General features: G+C 42.7%; 1 protein-coding gene and 1 long non-coding RNA gene across 2 annotated transcripts in view; one reads left to right on the top strand and one right to left on the bottom strand.

The window, feature by feature from the left end:
- The window catches only part of LOC119846317 (complement receptor type 1-like), a 158,525-nt gene extending 137,784 nt beyond the window's left edge, over positions 1–20,741 (top strand). Inside the window, 10 exon segments of the mRNA XM_043500721.1 lie at positions 7,249–7,334; positions 7,842–8,024; positions 9,447–9,623; positions 10,242–10,424; positions 11,176–11,358; positions 12,044–12,226; positions 16,655–16,684; positions 17,954–18,029; positions 19,202–19,286; positions 20,402–20,741. Coding sequence (XP_043356656.1) covers positions 7,249–7,334; positions 7,842–8,024; positions 9,447–9,623; positions 10,242–10,424; positions 11,176–11,358; positions 12,044–12,226; positions 16,655–16,684; positions 17,954–18,029; positions 19,202–19,283 — 1,183 coding nt within the window. The 3' untranslated portion in view covers positions 19,284–19,286; positions 20,402–20,741.
- Positions 3,079–5,342, bottom strand: LOC122457156. The gene is made up of 2 exons (XR_006276537.1): positions 5,310–5,342; positions 3,079–3,924 (listed from the first exon to the last, which is right to left on the bottom strand). It is a non-coding gene; the product is annotated as an uncharacterized LOC122457156 (long non-coding RNA).
- Positions 20,742–21,989: the final 1,248 nt, after the last annotated feature.

Below are 21,989 nucleotides of genomic sequence, written 5' to 3'. Positions count from 1 at the left end.
GATTGTACTTTGGTTTCCAGAAAGCCTGTGACAAGATCCCTCACCAAAGGCTCTTACTAAATTAAGTTGCCATGGGATAAGAGGGAAGATCCTTCCATGGATTGAGAACTGGTTAAAAGACAGGGAACAAAGGGTAGGAATAAATGGTAAATTTTCAGAATGGAGACGGGTAACGAGTGGTGTTCCCCAAGGGTCAGTCCTAGGACCAATCCTATTCAACTTGTTCATAAATGATCTGGAGGAAGGGATAAACAGTGGGGTGGCAAAGTTTGCAGATGATACTAAACTGCTCAAGATAGTTGAGACCAAAGCAGACTGTGAAGAACTTCAAAAAGATCTCACAAAGCTAAGTGATTGGGCAACAAAATGGCAAATGAAATTTCATGTGGATAAATGTAAAGTATTGCTCATTGGAAAAAATAACCCCAATTATACATACAATATCATGGGGGCTAATTTAGCTACAACTAAGCAGGAAAAAGGTCTTCGAGTCATCATGGATAGTTCTCTGAAGACATCCATGCAGTGTGCAGCGGCAGTCAAAAAAGCAAACAGGATGTTAGGAATCATTAAAAAAGGGATAGAGAATAAGACGGAGAATATTTTATTGCCCTTATATAAATCCATGGTGCGCCCACATCTTGAATACTGCGTACAGATGTGGTCTCCTCATCTCAAAAAAGATATACTGGCATTAGAGAAGGCTCAGAGAAGGTCAACTAAAATGATTAGGGGTTTGGAACGGGTCCCATATGAGGAGAGATTTAAAGAGGCTAGGACTTTTCAGCTTGAAAAAGAGGAGACTAAGGGGGGATATGATAGAGGTATATAAAATTATGGGTGGTGTAGAGAAAGTGAATAAGGAAAAGTTATTTATTTGTTCCAATAATATAAGAATTAGGGGCCACCAAATGAAATTAATGGACAGAAGGTTTAAAACAAATTAAAGGAAGTTCTTCTTCACACAGTGCATGGTCAACCTGTGGAACTCCCTGCCTGAGGAGGTTGTGAAGGCTAGGACTATAATGGGGTTTAAAAGAGAACTGGTTAAATTCATGGAGGTTAAGTCAATTAATGGCTATTAGCCAGGATTGGTAGGGAACGGTGTCCCTAGCCTCTGTTTGTCAGAGGCGGGTGATGGATGGCAGGAGAGAGATCATTTGATCATTACCTGTTATGTGCCCCGGAGTGACTGACTCTGGCATTGGCCACCGTCGGTAGACAGGATACTGGGCTGGATGGATCTTTGGTCAGACCCAGTACGCCGTTCTTATGTTCTTATGAAGGTGGAATACGACCCTCTAGTTCCTGTATGCTGAATAATCATAGAACCGTTTTTTGTTTTTCCCCCTCACACTGGTATTTCAGTCAAACTCTTTTCTATAATGGGGTGGGGACAAGATTGTTACAAATGAGTTAAAGATTCATAAAAAATAACAGGCATTAAGTACTTGCAATGTAACACACTGAATAGTGAGCCTATATTGTCCAGTGATTTTTGGTTGACCAAAATAAGATGCTTAAAGTAGACTTTTGTGTGTGTGTGTATGTGTGATGAGTGTCTGTAAATTACCATTGTGATCCTGGCTCCTCCCTTTTTGGGGAGACATAACTTCATTTTACAGTGTTTGCAGCTTGGAACTGCTTCCTCCCTCAATGTGAAAGCACGTTTTTGTTTTGTTAGCTGCTTCCTTTTGCCTCGCTTGGTGTGTCAGACACACTCGAGGGTTTAAATTGAGACCATGAGAACTTTGAGACAAGCCACTAATTCAGCAAATTTCACAGCTATGGACTAAACCTCCAGTGAAACACACGGGCCAAAGTCACTGCTGGCAAGAGGAGCTCCTTTAAGTTCAGTGCATTGCATCCACTTGGAACAGTGGTGACGGATTCTGCGAATGCAGCTCAGTAATTTTCATGCTGAAAGAATTGATAAAAGTGGTAAGAGGATGTCATAGTATAGAAATAGTTATGAAATTGAACTACAGTAAAAGACTTGCCAAAGGAAATGGTTCAGTCCATTCCATCCCACACCCGCGTTAGAGTCTAAAGGGTTTGTTATGCTTTCCCTTTCAGCAACATGTGTAAGCCCAGAAGTGGAGCATGGAAGAACAAATGGGGTACAGCTTGCCTACAGACCCAGAGACATGGTTGTGTTTGAATGCGACCCTGGTTACACCTTGAGTGGCAGCCCTGAGACTCAGTGCCAAGATGATGGTAGATGGGATCCTCCTGTCCCCACCTGTGAAAGAAGTAAGTATGACTAAGGCTTTGATCCCATTGTGGTGAGTCAGATCTGGCAGGGCTGAGTCGGGAGGCCAAAAGGACTGTGGGATTAGTTTGAGATCTGAAAAGGGAAATGCAAATATCTGTGTAGTTATCCCAGTGTTTCCTGTGTTTCTCTCCATCGTATCTGGTCTTTTCCATTCTCCAAAAAGATCCCTGCAGAAGTGAGTCCTGGTCAATTTGGCCCACTTAACCTCCCTCCCAAGTTAAGGGAACTTGTGGGTGGCCCCTACCAACGAATAAATAGTCCCAAAGTGGCAGCATTTCCCATGTAAACACAAAATATAGAATGGAAATGGCTCTTGGACCCTTACTTAGGCATTTGGGAAAATGTTTGGGGGTTACAAGAAGCATAACTGAGTCGTCATTCTTTATAGGCATTTGGAGGGATGTGAATGGATGGAGGTATGTGAGCTGCATTTGTCTCACTGCTGTTGTGTTGGGCATGACTCAACACAAGCATGCAGATATTTTCCCTTCTGGAGATCAGCCTGCATGAGCTCTGCTTCAGTTAAAGCTCTCTTCCCTCCCTGCAGCCGTGCAGTGTGTCTCTCCTCCAGCCATCACCAATGGGAAGCCCAGTGGCCAGGCCTTGGCAGTGTTCACCAGTGGAATGTCTGTAAATTACAGCTGTTAGCACGGCTACTCCGTAACTGGGCAGGCATCTATTTATTGTATGGCATCTGGAACCTAGAGCTCTCCCCCTCCTCTGTGTAGGAGCGTTTATGTTCTGTTACCTAGAACTAAGAGGAAGAAGCTCCTACCACAGGATTTGACTCAAAAGACAAGGTCACAAGTGCAACAAATTTAATAGCAAGGAATTAAAACTCTATATAATTAGACACAGGGTGAAATAAATGCTTTTGAAAATAAATGTGCTAAATGCAAGCTCTGCACTCCTGTGCACACATACGCACCACATTAGTGAAACATTAAAAAGCTGCAGCTGTCTGAAACCCGAGGCACCCTTGACATAAATTAGAAACACTAGCAACTAATCTCCACGCTCCCCTCACGCTCACAGACAGGCACGCGATCCCCACCCTTGCCTCGTTACACACTATAAAAGAGGAAAGTGTGTCCCCCAAAGGCGAACAGGCCAGTATTGTTAAAGACCATGGCACCAAAATGAGAGTCCCTCACAGGGAGCTCTCCCACCAGCCCTGCTCTCTCTGTCACTAAGAGGGATCATTCTGGGGTCTCTATTCACCACGAGAGGAGCAGTACGGTACCTCATGGGATGTGGTTTTAAGAAGGCTTGCACTATACTGTTTGCATTTTAGAGGTTAAAAGCAACACCATAAACTCTTCTCAGCCAGTCCAGAGCACAGGTGCCAAGCGCCCATTGAACAGCAGTGCATGCTGATGCTTTCTGCGCCTTTTCAATTTCAGAGGTTCTCTGCAGCACCCCAGAAATCCAGAATGGAAGAAAAGTAGCTGAACATGGACCTGTCTATAGACCCAAGGACACGGTTAGGTTTGAATGTGATCCTGGCTACACCCTAAACGGCAGCCGTCTGATTCAGTGCCAAGATGACGGAAACTGGGATTCTCCTGTTCCAGCCTGTACACCGGGTGAGTGTGAATCAAGGTTGACTGCAGGGTAACTGAGATGATCAACATCTGGTAGGGATGTGCCTGGATGCAAAAAAATAAACATCCTTTGAATCCGGGGGTCTCTTTTCAGCTGTGAATGGGGAACATAAAAATAACAGCCCACCCCCTAATCTCTTGACTGTGCTCGTCACTATGATAGCTGATCTCCTGCATCCTGCCTTGCCCACCTGACAGGCAGAGATCTGGCAATGGTCTGTCTCATTAAGCATTCTAAAGGTATCAATGGAAACACAAATCAGCAGAACTCGTCCCGCTCTCCACAAATTATATTTTGGAATCTTAAGGGCGTGAAGGGAGATTTCTAGGGACAGAAAAGTAGCAGATTAGGAAAATCTGAGTTCCGGGGTGAAGGGGAAGCGAGGTAGGTGATATTTAATCCTTTTTTGGATGTGTTGCATCACCAGTGCGATGCAGGGTTTGACATAACACAGGCATTCTGGGCTTTTCCCCCCTCCTGTAGATCAGCCTATTTTATGCTCTCCTTGAACGGGATTCAGATTTTCACTGAAATATTCTTCATCCCCTCTCCCTGCCGTTAGTGTTGCTGTGTCCCCGACCTCCGGTCATTGTCAAAGGGACGCACAATGCCAAGCCATTGGCAGCTTTCCCCAGTGGAACATATGTGAACTACAGCTGTGAACCTGGCTACACCCTCCGTGGAGAGGCTTCGATCTATTGTACCACATCTGGAACTTGGAGCCACCCTTCTCCTCTATGTCAAGATGAATGGATTTTCGGTTGGCTTCTTCCTTTTCTCAGTAACCCAACAGGATTTATACAGAGAGAAAGAATGTTCAGACACACCAGCTAATGCAACAAAATTCACAGCTGGGAATAGATCCCCCAGGGAGACACAAAGGGCTATAATCTCTGCCAGCACAAGAAGCTCAGCCTCAGCCGCTAGATGAGAGTAAGAGATAACTTAAGTATCCTGAGTCAATGGGATGTCGTATCAGATTGTGAAGGGCTTGGATCCTTTAATAGATGATACTGTATGTGGATATTAATTCCGTTGGGCATTGCTGAACCTATAGAGCCATATGCTTTAAGGCCAGAAGCAACTATTGGGATACTTTAGTCTTTCGCTGACAGTACTACTGAAAAATGGCCCATTTTAGCATCCTGGGAGCATGGCAGCCCAAGGATGGATATTAGGACCAGAGGTAAACAGGGCAGGTGCATATGTTGTTTTAGTTGATTCGGATTTAGAGATTCTTGTGCCAGTGGTAAGTTAGGCTCTGTGCGTGTGTTGTTCGAGACTCAGTCTCCAGCTATGGATTTTGTTGCATTAGCACCTTTGTCTGAATGTTCTCTTTTCCTCTGCTTTAATCTTAGTGTAACTCCTGGAAGAATATTTATAAAGCAGATCTGTAGTTGTTTCTTTGTAATACTGTTATTGTATCTACCTGCACCTGACGCGGTACATACCAGCTGAGTAGTTACGGTTCTTTTTTCTCATGTGTGTTTCCTTTCTTGCTAGATGGCTGTGATGTCCCAACGAGGTTAAGCTTTGCTGAGCTGAAGAGCGAGTATAAAAATCAGTCTTCCTTTCCTGTTAGGAAGACTATAAGCTATACTTGCCGGCCTGGATACAGCAGACAGCTGCAGATACCACCCACTATTACATGCCTTGAAAATCGAAGGTGGTCAGAAGCACTGAAGTTCTGTAAAAGTGAATATCATTATGAATTTTGTTTCCGTTGTTCAATAAAGGTCTTAATGGCCTTAACATTTTGCAGCGTGGACACAATTAATGTGACTTTATATAGTTAATAGTCATTCGTAAAGTTCTCTAGCTGTGCCTATTCTGGGACTTCTATATGCCTTCTTTGTGGAGTGTGTTAAATATAGAAAGATGCCTGGGATCATTGTTGCATTGAAAGAGAGCACCCTAATCCTAGCCTTGTTCTCTACCAGAGAAATCGTGCGGTCATCCAGGAGAGCCAGAGAACGGCAGAGTTATTGTAACAGATATCCATTTTGGGTCAACCGTCAATTTCACGTGTGAAGAAGGGTAAGTTTCAGACTGCCTGAGCTGACTACTTGTGCTTCGCTTACAGCTGTGGAACACAAATGGATATCCTCATATTCCTCCCAACTCCTGAAAGCAGTTTACTCTTCCATACTAAAGCAGCCCTCCATCTTCTTCTCCATCAATCAATATAATTTTAATATGTGAGGAAAGATGGATTGGAATAAGTCTCCCTCTTTTCTTCATTCATGCTCTGTCATTGATTGTACAAACTTTAGTTGCAATTTGGCCAGCTGAATGCTCTGCCTGCAGGTGCTGGCTGAGCACAGATGTCTCCTGTGGAGAGTAGGAATCAAGTGACCAGGGCAAACCTTGGAATCTCTTGGATTTTACCCTTACTTTGACATGGGAACTGTTCTTATTCTGAATAATTGGAAATGGCCGTTTTCCCATATGGAGTTGCATGGAAGGGTTTTCACTGACTAACTGCCCACCTGCCAGACTGATGAGGTGTCTCAAAGGGAAACCTGCTGGGGAAGGTGCCCGAGTGAGAATGCTGGGGATAAGGTAGCAGAAGAGGGCATCACTTGCCCTCTCCATTTGAAGATTAGGACTGTGCTTCAGGGGTCTGAGAAACAAAGGTCTGCAGCTGTAGTGCTGGCTTGTGACCTTGTAGAGCGTGTCGTATGTGAGGGCGAAAGGGAAGAACCTGTGACCACAGAATGTCTCATTTCACAGACACTGCCTATCACAACAGCTGGCTGCCGAACTCCAGAGCCAGTTCAGTTGAGGTTTGCTGTATAATGTCTGTGTTTTGGACCTCTCTGCTGGGGTGGGGTGTTACTCCTGCATACAGTCTTAATTGACTTAATTTAAGTATCTCAAGCTAGCCAGACCCCAGCTGGGTCTGCCTGGCCTACTCGCTCAAAAACTTATTGGTTATGAGAAAATCAAAACTCCTCTCAATCAATCATAATAATACCCCTCCCCCAGCAACCTGCCAGAAAGTGCTGGGAGAAATGCTGTTACTAGTTTGCGTATGGCTTGTGATCCTATGAAGGAGAATGACCCTGCTGATGTGGTGAGTAGGACTTGAGGGCACAGGAAGGACATTTGGATCCCCTGGCTCAAAGAATGCCAGCTCATTGGGCCTACATTGGATTCTGTTCCGTGGTTTAATTCTACAGGGGGCTGGGGAGTTCTGATTTGGCAAGGAGCCTTTTCTCTTATGATCATCACTCAGTAGTCAGTGGTATTGGTCCCCACCTGCGGTAGCTGGGGAGAAGAGCTTCACAAATAACTGAGCTTCACAGGAGAACTCGTATACCAAAAGGAATAGGTAAGAACTGATAACCCCCTTTGCCTAACTCCAGGCACCGGTTGATTGGACAGCCTTACAGACGATGTGAGATTTCTGGCATGCATGTTGCATGGAGTGGTGATGTTCCCATTTGTGAGCGTAAGTAGGTCACAACTGTCTGTCCATGTGGTTACATGTGCCCTTTTCTGCTTGCATCACAAATGTTAATTAAGAGGGAAGAATTATAATCTCCACTTTACAGAGGAAGAAATGAGGCACAGAGATTAGTGAGTTATCCGGGTGATGCATGGAGTTGGTCAGTGGCACAGCCAAAAATTTAATGCAGATCTCAAAATCCCAAGCCAGGACTTTAACCACAAGAGCTTCTTGGGGTTATAGAAATGAGGAGGATTGTACACAGGACACTCCTTGAGGAGAGAACCCTTGCGAAGTTGCTATGAAGGGACCTAGGCTGTTACCAGTGTATCTCCATCTCCTCCTCACGCGGTGGCCCTCCACATTAACCACAACAATCTGCAGTTTCAAGTAGGAATAATATAGGCTAGTGCAACAAGTTACAGGGAAAATCTTGAGAGCTGCCTAGGCTACAGAGATGTTTTTCTTCCTCTCCGGCCCTGTGTTTCAGCTAAAGTGTTTCTTTTTCAGAGCTTAGATGCCCAGCCCCACAAATCCAGAATGGAAGAAGAGTATCTGGTGATAGACGTGTCTATTTATATAATGACAGTGTTACCTTTGAGTGCGATCCTGGCTACACCATGAAGGGTCACAGTCTGAGTCGGTGCCAAACTGATGACACGTGGGATCCACCTCTGCCAGTCTGTGAGCCAGGCAAGTGTCAAAACTCTCTGATTTCTTCATATTATGCATCTAGAAACAGATTTCCCTTCTGTCTGATCTGTGAGCACCTCCAACGCTAACCCCGTCTGGATTTGTCCTGCCTGATTCTCGCCTCAAATCAAGAGACTTTACAGACTGGTTTGAGGGGAGAGGTGGACAGTCCCAGTTGTTAGGAACAGACCTAGAGGATAAGAAATGAACCAGGTTGGGGGCAGTGCCAGCAGGGCTCTGAGAGCAGTGGGGATGACTGATGAGTAAGTTTGTCCCTTCTGTTTTATTGCAATCCTTGTGCTTTCCCACAGTGCATTTGGGGGTCAGGATTCCTCCAACTGCAGCCAGCTTGGGTCTCTTCTTGCAGCTGCAAGAGCCATGGGTCTGCTGAGGGGAATTACTGTAAAATAAAGGTGAAAGCAGAGCACTTTTATCTTCTTCTGCTCAGCATCCTCATGTCTGTCCCATCTTGAAATGGGAACTGGAAGTGATTCAGAAGATGATATTCAATAACTTCTTGGTCCACCGCAGCTTTTGCGGGTGGTACTTCTGCTTCCTCTGCTGAATTTCACTATTTTTATCAATTATGAGCAGTCCTTCCAGTAACTACATGCGCTTTTCACTCTTCCTTTGGAGGTGGAATATGTCCCTCTAGTTCCTGCATGTGGAATAATCATGAACTAACTTTTGATTTTTCCCCCTCACACTGGTCTTTCAGTCAAGCTTTTTTCTATAGTGGGGTGGGGATGAGAGTGTTACAAATGAGTAAAAGATTCAGAAAAGCAATCGGCCGTTAGCTCTTGCAATGTAACACACTAAATAGTGAGCCTAAATTGTCCAGTGGATTTTGGTTGTCCAACTGAGATGCTTAAAGGGCCTGATATTTTTTCTGGGTGGTGGATGTTTGTAAATTACTGTTGTGATCCTGACTACTCCCTTCTTGGGGAGGCCTCATTTCATTGTACAATGTCTGGAGCTTGGAGCAACCCGCACACCCAATGTGAAGGTGCGTTTCTCTTCTGTTTGCTGCTTCTCTTTCCCTCGCTTGATGCGTCAGACACGCAAAAGGATTTAAATAGACACCACAAGGACTTTGAGACAAGCCACCAATTCAGCAAATTCCACAGCTGGGAATTAAACTTCCAGTGCGAGACACGGGCCAAAGTCACTGCTGGCAAGAGGAGCTCCTTTAAGTTCAGGGGCATTGCATCCACTTGTACCAGTGGTGAATGGTTCTGTGAGTGCAGCTGGGTAATGTTCATGCTGAAAGAATTGCTACAGGTGACAAGAGGATGTGAGAATGTAGAAATACTTATGAAAGTGAAGTAAAAGACTTGTCAAAGGAAATGGCTCAGTGGGTAAACTGCCTATTCCATCCCACACGTGAGTTAGTCTGAAGGGTTGTTATGCTTTCCCTTTCAGCAATGTGCGTAAGCCCAGAAGTGGAAAATGGAAGAACAAATGGGGTACAGCCTGCCTACAGACCCAGCGACATGGTTGTGTTCGAATGCGACCCCGGTTACACCATGAGCGGCAGCCCTGAAACTCAGTGCCAAGATGATGGTAGATGGGATCCTCCTTTCCCTGTCTGTGAAAGATGTAAGTGTGACTAAAGCTTTGAGGTTGATCATCTTTGATCCCGTTGTGATGAGTCAGATCTGGCAGGGCTGAGCCAGGAGGCCAAAAGGACTGTGGGATTAGTTTGAGATCTGAAAAGAGTAATGCAAATATCTGTGTAGCTATCCCAGTGTTTACCGTGCTTCTCTCCAAAGTATCTGGGCTTTTCCACTCTCCGAAAAGATCCCTGAAGAACTGAGTCCTGGCAAGGTTCTCCCACTTAACCTCCCTCCCAAGTTAAGGGAACTTAGAGAAGGCCCCACCTAACCAGCCATCCAACCAATGAATGGTCCCAAACTGGCAGAGTTCCCAATGTAAACACAAAATAAACAGTGGAAATAACTGTTGGAGCCTTACTAAGATGGCTGAGAACATGTCTGTGGGTGTCAAGAAACATGACTGAGTCATCGCGCTACATAGGTATATGGGGGGATGTGAATGAGGTAGAGGGAATGGAGATAGGTAGCTTTACCCTGGTGTGCATTAGCATCACTGCTGTCATGTTGGGCACAACTCAAAACGAGCATGTGGATCTTTTCCCTCCTATAAATTAGCTTGCATGAGCTCTGGTTCAGTTAAGATTTTCTTCCCTCCCAATAGTGCTGCAGTGTCCCTTTCCTCCAGCCATCACCAATGGGAAGCCCAGCGTCCAGGCCTTGGCAGTGTTCACCACTGGAACATCTGTAAATTACAGCTGTGAGCCCGGCTATTCTCTTAATGGGCAGGCATCTATTTATTGTGCGGCATCTGGAATATGGAGCCCTCCCCCTCCTCAGTGTGAAGGTGCATTTATTTTCTGTTACCTAGAACTAAGAGGAAGAAGCTCCTACAACAGGTTTTAACTCAAAAGACAAACTCACCAGTGCAACAGAATTAATAGCAGGGAATTAAAGCTCCATTTAATTAGACACATGATGAAATAAATGCTTTTGAAAATAAAGGCATTGTATGCACACTCCGCACTCCTACGTGCGTGTTCACAGATATATACTCACGAGGAAAATATTTTTAAAAGCATGTCTGAAACCCTAGCCACATGTGACATGAATTACAAAAACTAGAAACTAATGTTCACACTCTCCTCACACACACAGGCAGACACACAAACCTCTGCCTCCAGTCTCTACCTCTGCCTCCAATCTCTACCCCTGCTACACGCTGAGTGAACAGGAAAGATTTGCAGTGTGACCCCTAAAGGCCAACAGGCCTGTACTGTCTAACACCAAGCACAAGGAGTAGGCTCCAAATTGAGGGTCCCTCACAGGAAGCTCTCCTGCCAGCCCTGATCTCTCTGTTACTGAGAGGGATCCCTCTGGAGCCTCTATTCACCACGAAAGGAGCAGTATGGAACCCCATGGGATGTGGCTTTAGGCAGGCTAGCACTAAAGGGTTTGCATTTTAGAGGTTAAGAGAAACACCATAAACTCTCCCCAGAAACTGGTAGGCAGCCAGTGCAGAACATAGGTGCCAAGTGCCCACTGAACAGCAACCCTTGCTGGGCAGGCTGACACATTCTGCACCTTTTCAATTTCAGAGGTTATCTGCATCGCCCCAGAAATCCAGAATGGAAGAAAAGTAGCTGGACATGGACCTGTCTACAGACCCAGGGACACGGTTAGGTTTGAATGTGATCCTGGCTACACCCTGAACGCCAGCCATCGGATTCAGTGCCGAGATGACGGAACGTGGGATCCTCCTGTTCCAGCCTGCACACAGGGTAAGAGAGAATCTAGGTTGACTTGTGAGTAACTGAGATCGAAGCTGAAGCCCAAGCCCCTCTGCCTGGGGCCGAAGCCAAAGCCTGAATCCCACCACTCAGGGCTCATGTTGTGTGAATCAGTGTTGTCTCCTGAGTAACTGAGATGATCGACATCTGGTAGGTATGTGTCTGGACGCAAAAAATTAAACGTCCTTTTAATCCTGGGGTCACTTTTCAGCTGAGAATGGGGAACATACAAATATTCGCCCACCCCCTAATCTCTTGACTGTGCTTGTCCCTGTGATAGCTGATCCCCTGCATCCTGCCCTGCCCTCCTGATAGGCAGAGATCTGGCAATGGTCTGTCTCATTGAGCATCCTAAAGGTGTGAATGGAAACACAAATCGGCAGAACTCGTCCCGCTCTCTACAGATTATATTTTGGATTCTTATGGGAGTCAAGGGCCATATCTAGGGACAGAAAAGTAGCAGATTGGGAAAATCTGAGTTCCGGGGTGAAGGGGAATCTAGGTAGGTGATTTTAATCTTTTTTGGATGTGTTGCATCACCAGTGCAATGGTGAGTTTGACATAACACAGGCATCCTGGGTTTTCTCCCCTCCTGTAGACCAGCCTATTTTATGCTCTTCTTGAACAGGATTCAGATTTTCCCTGAAATATTCTTCTTCCCTTCTCCCTCCATTAGTGTTGCCGTGTCCCCCACCTCCAGTCATTGTCAAAGGGACGCACAATGCCAAGCCATTGGCAGCTTTCCCCAGTGGAACATATGTGAACTACAGCTGTGAACCCGGCTACGCCCTCCGTGGAGAGGCTTCTATCTATTGTACCACATCTGGAACTTGGAGCCACTCTTCTCCACTATGTAAAGGTGAATGCATTTTCAGTTGGCTTGTTCCCTTTGGTTATAGATGTGTCAGTCACCCAACGGGATTTAAATTGCAAGAAAGAATGTTCAAACACACCAGCTAATGCAACAAAATTCACAGCTGGGAATAGATCCCCCAGGGAGACACACAGGGATAACATCACTGCCAGCACAAGAAGCTAAGTTGACTTCAGTAGAACTTGCGTGCTGATGCTGATGGAGAACGCGTCTCTCTGAGTGTTCGCAGGAAGATGGAATAGTGTAGAAATACTAATAAAATGAAGTTAAAGGTATTTTGGGGGGATGTAAATGTGATGGAGGGGAAGGTAGGTAGGTAACTTTACCTCTGTTGTTTGTTTGCCTCACTGTTGTTAGGAACGACTGAAAATGAGTATGTGGATCTGATATCAGTCTGTGATCCTCTATAACCCCCGAATTCTTTTCATCAGTACTACCACATATAGACTCATAGACTTTAAGGTCAGAAGGGACCATTAGAATCATCTAGTTTGACCTCCTGCACAATGCAGGCCACAGAATCTCACCCACCCACTCCTGTAGTAAACGGCTAACCTATGCCTGAGCTACTGAAGTCCTCAAATCACGGTTTAAATACTTCAAGGAGCAGAGAATCCTCCAGCCAATTACTCCACATTTTGTAGTTGTGCATTTGATTTCCTTTTAAAGTGAAGTACTTTGCATTTGTCTTTATTGAATCTCATCTTGTTGATTTCAGACCAATTCTCGAGTTTATCAAGGTTATTTTGAATTCTAATCCTGTCCTCCAAATTGCTTACGCCACTCCCAATTTAGTGGCATCTGCACATTTTATAAGCATACTCTCCATTCTATTATCCAAGTCATTAATGCAAATATTGATTAGTACTAGACCCAGCACACTGACACCTGCAGGACCCCACTAGATATATCCTCCCAGTTTGACAGCAAACCATTGATAACTACTCTTTGAGTATGGTCTTTCAACCAGTTTTGCACCCACCTTATAGTAAATTAATCTAGCCCATATTTCCATGGTTTTCTTAATGAAAATGTCATATAGCAGTGGTTCTCAACTAGGGCCCTGGGGTCCCTAAACAGGATTCAGGGGGTTCACCAAGCAGGGCCAGTGTTAGACTCAGTGTGGCCCAGGGCAGAAAGCTGAAGCCCCACTGCATGGGGCCTGAAAGCTGAAGCCAAAGCCTGAACAACTTAGCTTCATGGGGGTCCCTATGGCCGGGGGCCCCAGGCAGTTGTCCTGCTTTCTACCCTCTAATGCCAGCCCTGGCTTTTATATGCAGAAAACCAGTCGGCACATGTGGGCCTTGAAATTTTTATAGCGTGTTTGGGGGAGTGGGCAGGGGCTCAAAAAGAAAAAGGTTGAGAACTCCTTTCATATAGGAGTGTGTGAAAAGCCTTACTAAAATCAAGATGTATCATGTTTACTTCTTCCCACCTATCTACTCGGCCAGTAACCCTGTTAAAGGAAATTAGATTGTTTGGCATGATTTGTTCTTGACAAATCCATGCTGGCTATTCATTATAATCCTGTTGTTCTCTAGGTAATTATATATTTTTTAATATTCCAGTATCTTTTCCAGATATTGAAGTTAGGCTGATTGGTGTATAATTCCCAGGGTCCTCTTTGTTCCCCCTTTTGAAGACAGGTACTGTGTTTGCCCTTCTTCCAGCCCTCTGGGACCTCACCCATCGTCCATGACTTCTTGACTATAGTTGCTAATATTTCTGAGAGTGCTTCTGCTACTTCCTTAATTACTCTAGGATGAATTTCATCAAGCCCTCCTGACTTGAATACATGTAACGTATCCAAATATTATTTATCCTGTTGTTTCCCTGTTTTGGTTTTTGTTCCTTCCTTCCTTCTTGTTAATATTATGTTGAGTGTCTGGTCACCATTAACTTTTTTAGTGAAGACTGAAGCAAAATAGGCATTAAACACCTCAACCTTATCGATGTCATCAATTAGTTCTCCTTCCCCACTATGTAGATGACCTACAATTTCCGTTGTCTTTCTCCTTGCTCCTAATGTATTTAAAGAACCTCTTCTTATTCCATTCTATGTCCCTTGCTATGTGTAATCCATTTTGTTCCTTAGCCTTTCTGATTTTGTCCTGTCATGCTTGCGCTGTTCTAAAAAACATTAAGGACAGAAATGACTTAATGTGTTTTTCCTCCCTGCAAACCAACTAAAAATAAAATGGCAGTTGCCTGTCTTGAAGAGCTTGAAGTCATTCTCATGTTTGTGTTGTGTTGTGCTCTTCAACGCAGTACTGAGATAGTGCATAAAAACTAAAGACTGAAATCCTGGTAAAACTCCCACTGACTTCAGTGGGCTAGGATTTTGCCCTGTTTGTCTATATTCCTCCAGCGACAAGGCAGCAAATTACACCTTGGTACAGTAGTAGGATTACTTGTTTGTTCTTGTCACTTTCGTAAGTGAATATAACTACACCCAGATCCATGCCTTGAGTATGGCGAATTGGGGCAATCGCTCCGGGCCCCGTGCTTTGGGGGGCCCCGCAGACTGGTGCAATTGGCCCGATGCAGTCAGTCCCACACCCTCTAGGGATGGCCCTGACTAAACCTAAAAAAACTGCAATCACATCGTCTACAAATTACTTTCCTCCTCTTCTTGAAATATTTTTTTTGCTGACCTTTATTTTAGAGATCAGATGTGCATTCCCAGAAGTTCAAGGTAGCAAGAAGGCAGTAGCGGGAACTACATATCAATTTGGAACTAATGTTACTCTGGAATATGACAACTGTTATGTGCTGGAAGGCGGCAGTCTGATACAGTGCCAACATGACTTTACCTGGGATCCTCCTGTACGAGTCTAAAGAAAAGGAGGACTTGTGGCACCTTAGAGACTAACAAATTTATTTGAGCATAAGCTTTGGTGAGCTACAGCTCACTTCATCGGATGCATTCAGTGGTATTTTCCACTGAAGCTCACGAAAGCTTATGCTCAAATAAATTTGTTAGTCTCTAAGGTGCCACAAGTATGGCCTGTGTTAGGTTTCCACCTAGTGGTCAAATGACAATAGAGGTTGAAATAAGATGTGCCCTTTGCAGAATCTGCAACACAAACCCCTGTCTATTTTGAGGCCTGCTTTACATAGAGATTTCCAACACTCAACAGGTCTTTTTTTAAACCCAACTTAGTTAAACCAGTGCAAGTTTGTGTGCAGACAAGATCAAATGTATCTTTGGCTGTGTAGACAATACCTATCTGGGATGGAAAAGAGATTATATGTAAATTTTTATTTGAACAAAGCTACACAGTTACATAAAATGAACTCAATGTGTATATGTCTCCTGAATATATCTGCATTAGTTGTTACCTAATTCCTGATTTCCCCACACAGTTGCAAGGGCTTAACTAAAGGTGCTCGTTTTGTTTTGTTTTTTTTTTTTAAAGCAGAATTAATCATACTATTGCACTTTGTGTGGGCACTCAAAGCAATTCCAACCTGGCTTATATCAGTGTAGCCTGCACCTATAAATTATGAATGCAAGCTCAACTAAGATAAGAATTTTCAAACAGATAAAAGCGTGCCTACACAGAGGCTTGCCCCCAGTTACCTAAATTGATTTAAAGTCTGATTTAACTTAAACCAGTGTGATTTTTGTGTGTAGACAGGCCTGAAATATGGGAAGGTAAAAATCAAACTCTCTCAACTTGAGGCCTGTCTAAAATGTAATATGATATCCTAATATGGTTTGAGTTTTTTGACTGTGTAGAGACCACCAATCAGTGTTACAACCATGGCTTTTGTTATGTTGTTCTGTGTAAAACTCACTGCATTTAGGTTGGAGTTTTCAAAATATGCCTTATTCTCTACTTAAAATATTTCTCCCTATCAGTAAAAGGCAGTTCTCTAAGCAACAGCTTTGTCCTTCCAGTTTAACTCACTGTGTGTGTGACATGCTCCCAAGACTAGGGTGACCAAACAGCAAATGTGAAAAAACGGGACAGGGAGTGGGGGGTAATAGGAGCCTGTATAAGAAAAAGACCCAAAAATCAGGACTGTCCCTATAATATAAAATCGGGACATCTGGTCACCCTACCCAAGACCCTCACAGTTGATATGTGGTTGATTTAGCAGGTAAACTGAAAGAGCTTCTTTCTTGCTCAGCCAGTCAATACAGTTCTGAGCTTTCTCCTGTGCTGGAGGAGGCGATGGGGTTACAGTGGTTTATCTCCCTTTAAAAGTTGCAAGGGCCTTTCTATATAGCTGGTAATATGGGGAGGACTTTTAATAAATTTTGCTTTCTAGCTCTCACCAATAAAATCTGTAACATGCCTGATGCAGAAAACGTTTGGATAAATATTTTTGAAGAAATCATGTGGCTGTGATTCATTTCATATTCTAGTAGTTCAATTTTTTTCTCCTCTCTAACCCCAATTCTAGGTTCCTATAACTTCATCTCCGTAGTCCTCGGTAAGTAGTTTACTAAAATGACCTGGGGTCAGATTCACAGCTGGGGTAGATAGAAATAGCTCGACTGACTTCAGTGGACCTATGCTGATTTACCCTAGTTGAACATCTGGCCACTGTTTCTAAACCTTCTTTATGGTAACACCCATTGTTTCATGTTCTCTGTGTATATAAATCTCCCCACTGCATTTTCCACTGAATGCATCCTATCAAGTGAGCTGTAGCTCACGAAAGCTTATGCTCAAGTACATTTGTTAGTCTCTAAGATGCCACAAGTCGTCCTCCTTTTTTTTGTGGATACAGACTAACACAGCTGCTACTCTGAAACCTGTTATAGAGTCAGTTTCCCAGCTTTCAAACCTTTGCTTCTCCGTAAGACTGCATGTGAACCAGGAAAAGTACAATACCTCCATAATCAGACTCTTTAAAAACCTCACTTCCTGGTGGAGTTCCCTAAGGCTTGAGATTCCATTGTCTAGAACCCAACAACTGTTTTATGTCCAAAAACAGTATGCGCCAAAGCTACTTGGGCTAGGATTTTTGTCAGCTTTGTTAGCATTCTGCTGCAGGGCTTCCTCTAGAGCACCTGGCTCAGGTCTGGACTATGCTAAAAAATTAGCTCAGTTTCACTGTGTCAGTAAGGGGTATGAAAAATCCACACCTGAATGGAGTTGGTAAGCCGACCTATGTCCCTGCATAGACAGCACAAGATCAATGGAAGAACTCTGCCACTGACCTGGCTAGCACCTTTTGGAGAGGTAAATTACATACACAAATGGATAGGTAGCATCTACACTAACACGCCACAGCGGTGCAGTAGCTTGGGTTTTTCATATACTGGAACATAGTTCATCTCATCATTTCAAGCAGTCTGAAGTGCTCTAGGTTTTAGATACTGGGTTGTGAACCGTGACCCATTTGTGCATGGTGTAAACCTCCTTTTCCTTGTGCCACTATGAATTCACATATTATATTTAAATACTAATAGGTGGTCTTATTCACAGTTAAATTTTTGAATGTAGTAATGTTTTGATTTTGCCTAAAGATCAAAATATTAAAAGGGTACAGTATGAAATGTTAACTTTGTAAATACAGACAATAGCTCAGGATTCAGAAACCCTTGTGGGTACAGACAGAGGAATACCATGACCTCTTAACTTTGCTTGGGATTTTGTGAGCTGATTAAAAATCTGCAAAGGCCAATAGTACTATTTCTGTGTTTCATAAGCCCATTTGTCAGACTAATTCAGTTCTCTCCTTGTTGTCTCTCAGGGATCGCAGGTGGGTCGCTGCTGCTTCTCCTGGTTACCATCATTATCTCAAGGATTATGTCTAAGCAGAATGCAGGGTGAGGGATTTTTCTAAATTTCCATTCATTTAAATATATTATGAACTGTTGTTTGGTTCTACAGTTTAATACTGGCCAAACATTTCATTAAATGACTCATGATCTCCATTTGCAACAATGGGACAAAGGAAATAGGAAATCACTAGTGTAATTTTGTGAGTCTGCAGGTGCTAATAGTTCTTCACATACCAATCTTTTTATATAATAATTAAAAACTTCTCTCTCTCCTAGTCTCTTTGCTCTGGAAGAAGCATTATTATAATGTATTTTTACAAAAACAAACAAACCCAAAACATTCTTCTGTCACCAGGATATTAGCATGATACAAAGAAATAAGGCCCATGATGGATTTTTCCCCTTTAGATCTGAAAGGGTTTTTTGGGGGCATCTCTGTAATATACTAAAGTTTGAAGGGAGGGGGGAAAAGGATGAAAAGTTGTTTTGTTTTTGCTGCTTTTTTATCTTTGAAATATCAGCGATATAACATGGTTCTCTCAGGTTTTCTGGGACTAGGAATGGAAGCAGTTTTGAGAATATATATTGTGAGCCCTTAAATTTTAATTGCAGGGGCAGAAGGAATTTAAAAATTACAAAAAAAACAAAACAAAAACCCTTTCCCTCACTTCTCCAAACTGACAGTTAGACAGTGGACTTAAATAGTTGTAAATAAAGGGTCTTAAACAGTCTGGTCCAAGATCCTTTCCACTCTCTCACTTGCTCTATATTTAGTCTTTTGCAATGTCCGACTGTAGCCTTATTAGTTCTCTAGTTGCCAATAACTGCATTTCTAATAATAAAACCATTGAGCCTGCTTGGCTATGTAACAAAACAGTATTAAAGTGGCATAAGCCCTGTTTTTTTCCTATTTTGCATATCACCTTTAAATGAAGATTTCCCTTCCCCCTCACACCATCCCTCTTATATCAGGCGACTTTAATATAAGAACCCTCCTCATCTTTCATCTTGGTAAATTAATCAATCTTGCTGTCCTCTGATGGTATCAGTGGGATCTCAAATATCTTCAGATCAACTTTCCGAACTTCAGCAGCCATAAAACTCTGAAGTTAGTTTTGAGGCTAAATATAAATTTACTTCCAGTCTCTCCTTTTAAAATAAACTAAATTGGAGTTTTCCTTTGAAAATGTAACTTATTTTTCCTCTTCACCATTCAGCTATTACTATACACATGAAAACAGCAAGTACCGGATGCCTTTGGCCCACATAACTGAACAAAAAAATTCATTTGCACCATAGCAGGTATGGGCTTATTTTAAATCACTTTCTTCAACATAAAAATGTCAAAATTGTGGTGAATGATGTCAGCTCTAACTTACTCAAATGCAGTGTTACTCAGACTGAAGCTTGAGAGCTGTAAGTGGCTCTTTAATGCGTCTCCTGTAGTTCTTTGCAGCACATAAGTTATTAACCAATCAGGATGCTTTTACTATGTTAACCAATTGCCAACTTGCTGTGAGAATAATAATTTTTCTACTGTTGTGGCTCCTTTGGGTAATGATTGCTAATTTGGCTCCTGAACCACAGAGATCCGAGTATTACTGCTCTAATGCAAAGACACTGTATGTTGAATGGAAAATGACTACTTTTTTCCCAGTCTCCTTGCTCCTGTGTTTCTTGAATAAAAATAGCACCTGTTGTAACCAAAAACACTTCTGGTTTGGCTAACCTTTTGTTCGTAGCAAACGAGCAGATCACATTTGCAATGTCATAACACTTTTTTGGAAGCTAGTACAACAAAATCAGTTCTGAAGCATTAATTCTATTTCCATCTAGTACAAAGGAAGATGGAAATCATGGGTCAAATGTTACCCACCTTAGAAACCATGTTTTGTCTGTAAAGTTGTGGGGAAATCTGCTCTCTATACAACTTACTTCTAACCACACTAGAATAAGGCTCAGTTCTTTGGGTCTGTCTGCTTAAACATGTGTTGCGGTGGCTGCTCCGCTTAATGTTTAATCTGCATTTAGTCCTGTGGCTGTCACTGTCCATAATGCAAACCAACTTTTGCTGGTGTTGCTTCTCTTCAGAATGCTGACGCTTAACATAATGGCACCAACAGCTATCTGTCTTAATACTTCAAATATACCTACTACCTCATAATTGTGTATTATACAGCATGAAATAGTCTGACATGAACAAGTTACAACGTGCTATTTATTTTAACTTGTAAACAGATTTTTTTTAAAAAAAGTAGGCTGATCTGACAATCTTTCCCCAGGAAATGTAAAAATTTCAAAAAGATTACTTTTTGTCCATGTGAAAGTAATACAATTGCAATAAAATGTTTCTAAAGATTGGCAGGAGCATAGAAGAACCAAGTTTTGTTTTAACATTGGTGTATCCCTTTCTGCAGGCAGGAAACCACTTCTCCTCATGGTGTGCATTTTGCGTGGAGAACATGGAAGCATTTTCTTCACCTTCTTTGTGGGTAATTTACATTCTTGCAACGAGGTTCTCTAGGGGAAAATGCAAAACCATAGCATATAGCTGACGAAGCTGCTTCCATTAGATCCTTATAGCAGTTTAGTTCATTAAGTTCAACTTTACACAGCACAGACTGTAGCTTTTAGGCTGCCCTCCTGCTGTTTGTCCATGAAAACGTCTTGCATGCAGACTTCTGAGATGAACAAGACACCCTGCAGCATCAAGGATACTTACTCCTCAGATTATGCTCTGGCCTTCTTTCCCTTTCATGGAACTTCTTTCAGAGTAGCAGCCGTGTTATTCTGTATTCGCAAAAAAGAAAAGGAGTACTTGTGGCACTTTAGAGACTAACAAATTTATTAGAGCATAAGCTTTCGTGAGCTACAGCTCACTTCATCGGATGCATTTGGTGGAAAAAACCTTTTCCACCAAATGCATCCGATGAAGTGAGCTGTAGCTCACAAAAGCTTATGCTCTAATAAATTTGTTAGTCTCTAAGGTGCCACAAGTACTCCTTTTCTTTTTGTGGAACTTCTTGTTTCTGACCAGTTGACTAAGTAATCTATCACCAGGAGGAGGAGATGACACAAGTGCTGCTGAGCCTGCCTTGATAAGAAATTGCAAGCACAAAACCCTGAATTTCCTCCTGAGCATGCTTCATTAACTGCCACAGCTGTCTTCTTGAAAAGTTTCGGAAGGCTGTGTGTGAAAGGAACCTTTAATTTTGAGGAGCTGCTGGATTTTATAAAAGGGCTTCATGACTGCCAACCCTGTATCTCTCCTTTTACTTGCTCTTCAAAGACACAGCACTTAATGTTCTTCACCTTATAGTAGAGATACAATCAACTTCTTTTACAACCCTTTGTAATTTAACCCCTCTAAAAATAACTCAGATGAAATTTTGCCTTCAATATTTTTCTTCTTCTTCTTGGATCACTTACTTCAAAATGACTTCATGGGCATGAAACTACAGATTAAACTTTTTAAATACTACTTTTAAATCAAAAGCTATGTATAAAATGTCTGGAATTTATAATGTAATGCTCTACAAGAGAAAATATTTGTTTAGAAAGGAGATTTGTGAATTTACAGCAACACATTTTTAAAATAAATCTTTGGTAATTTTGTGATGCAGATCCTGATAACGCCTCCATCTTTGGAGACCTTGCCATATTTTTGGGTAGAGGTTCCTACCCTGAATTTCTAATCTGAACTACAATTAAGAGAACCTGCACATGAAGAAGCAAATGCCTCCCTTAAACCCAGTAAAGGGACTGATCTTGCAGCCCTGTAAAATCCCTCAATTATACGTTAATTGGAGGCATTTGTGAACGCCAGCTGCAGTACAAAGAAGGTGTTATGACTCATTGTGTCCTTGATTTTGGGATTAAGAATGGGCAATTCCACAAACCAGGCCTCTTGTGCTACCAGGGGAAGACTTGCAACAATGATAGTAAAAAGAAAAGGAGTACTTGTGGCACCTTAGAGACTAACAAATTTATTAGAGCATAAGCTTT

Source organism: Dermochelys coriacea, chromosome 21 (assembly GCF_009764565.3).
Source record: "Dermochelys coriacea isolate rDerCor1 chromosome 21, rDerCor1.pri.v4, whole genome shotgun sequence".
NCBI classification, from domain to species: Eukaryota; Metazoa; Chordata; order Testudines; family Dermochelyidae; genus Dermochelys; species Dermochelys coriacea.
This window is presented reverse-complemented; position numbering and strand designations above follow the sequence as displayed.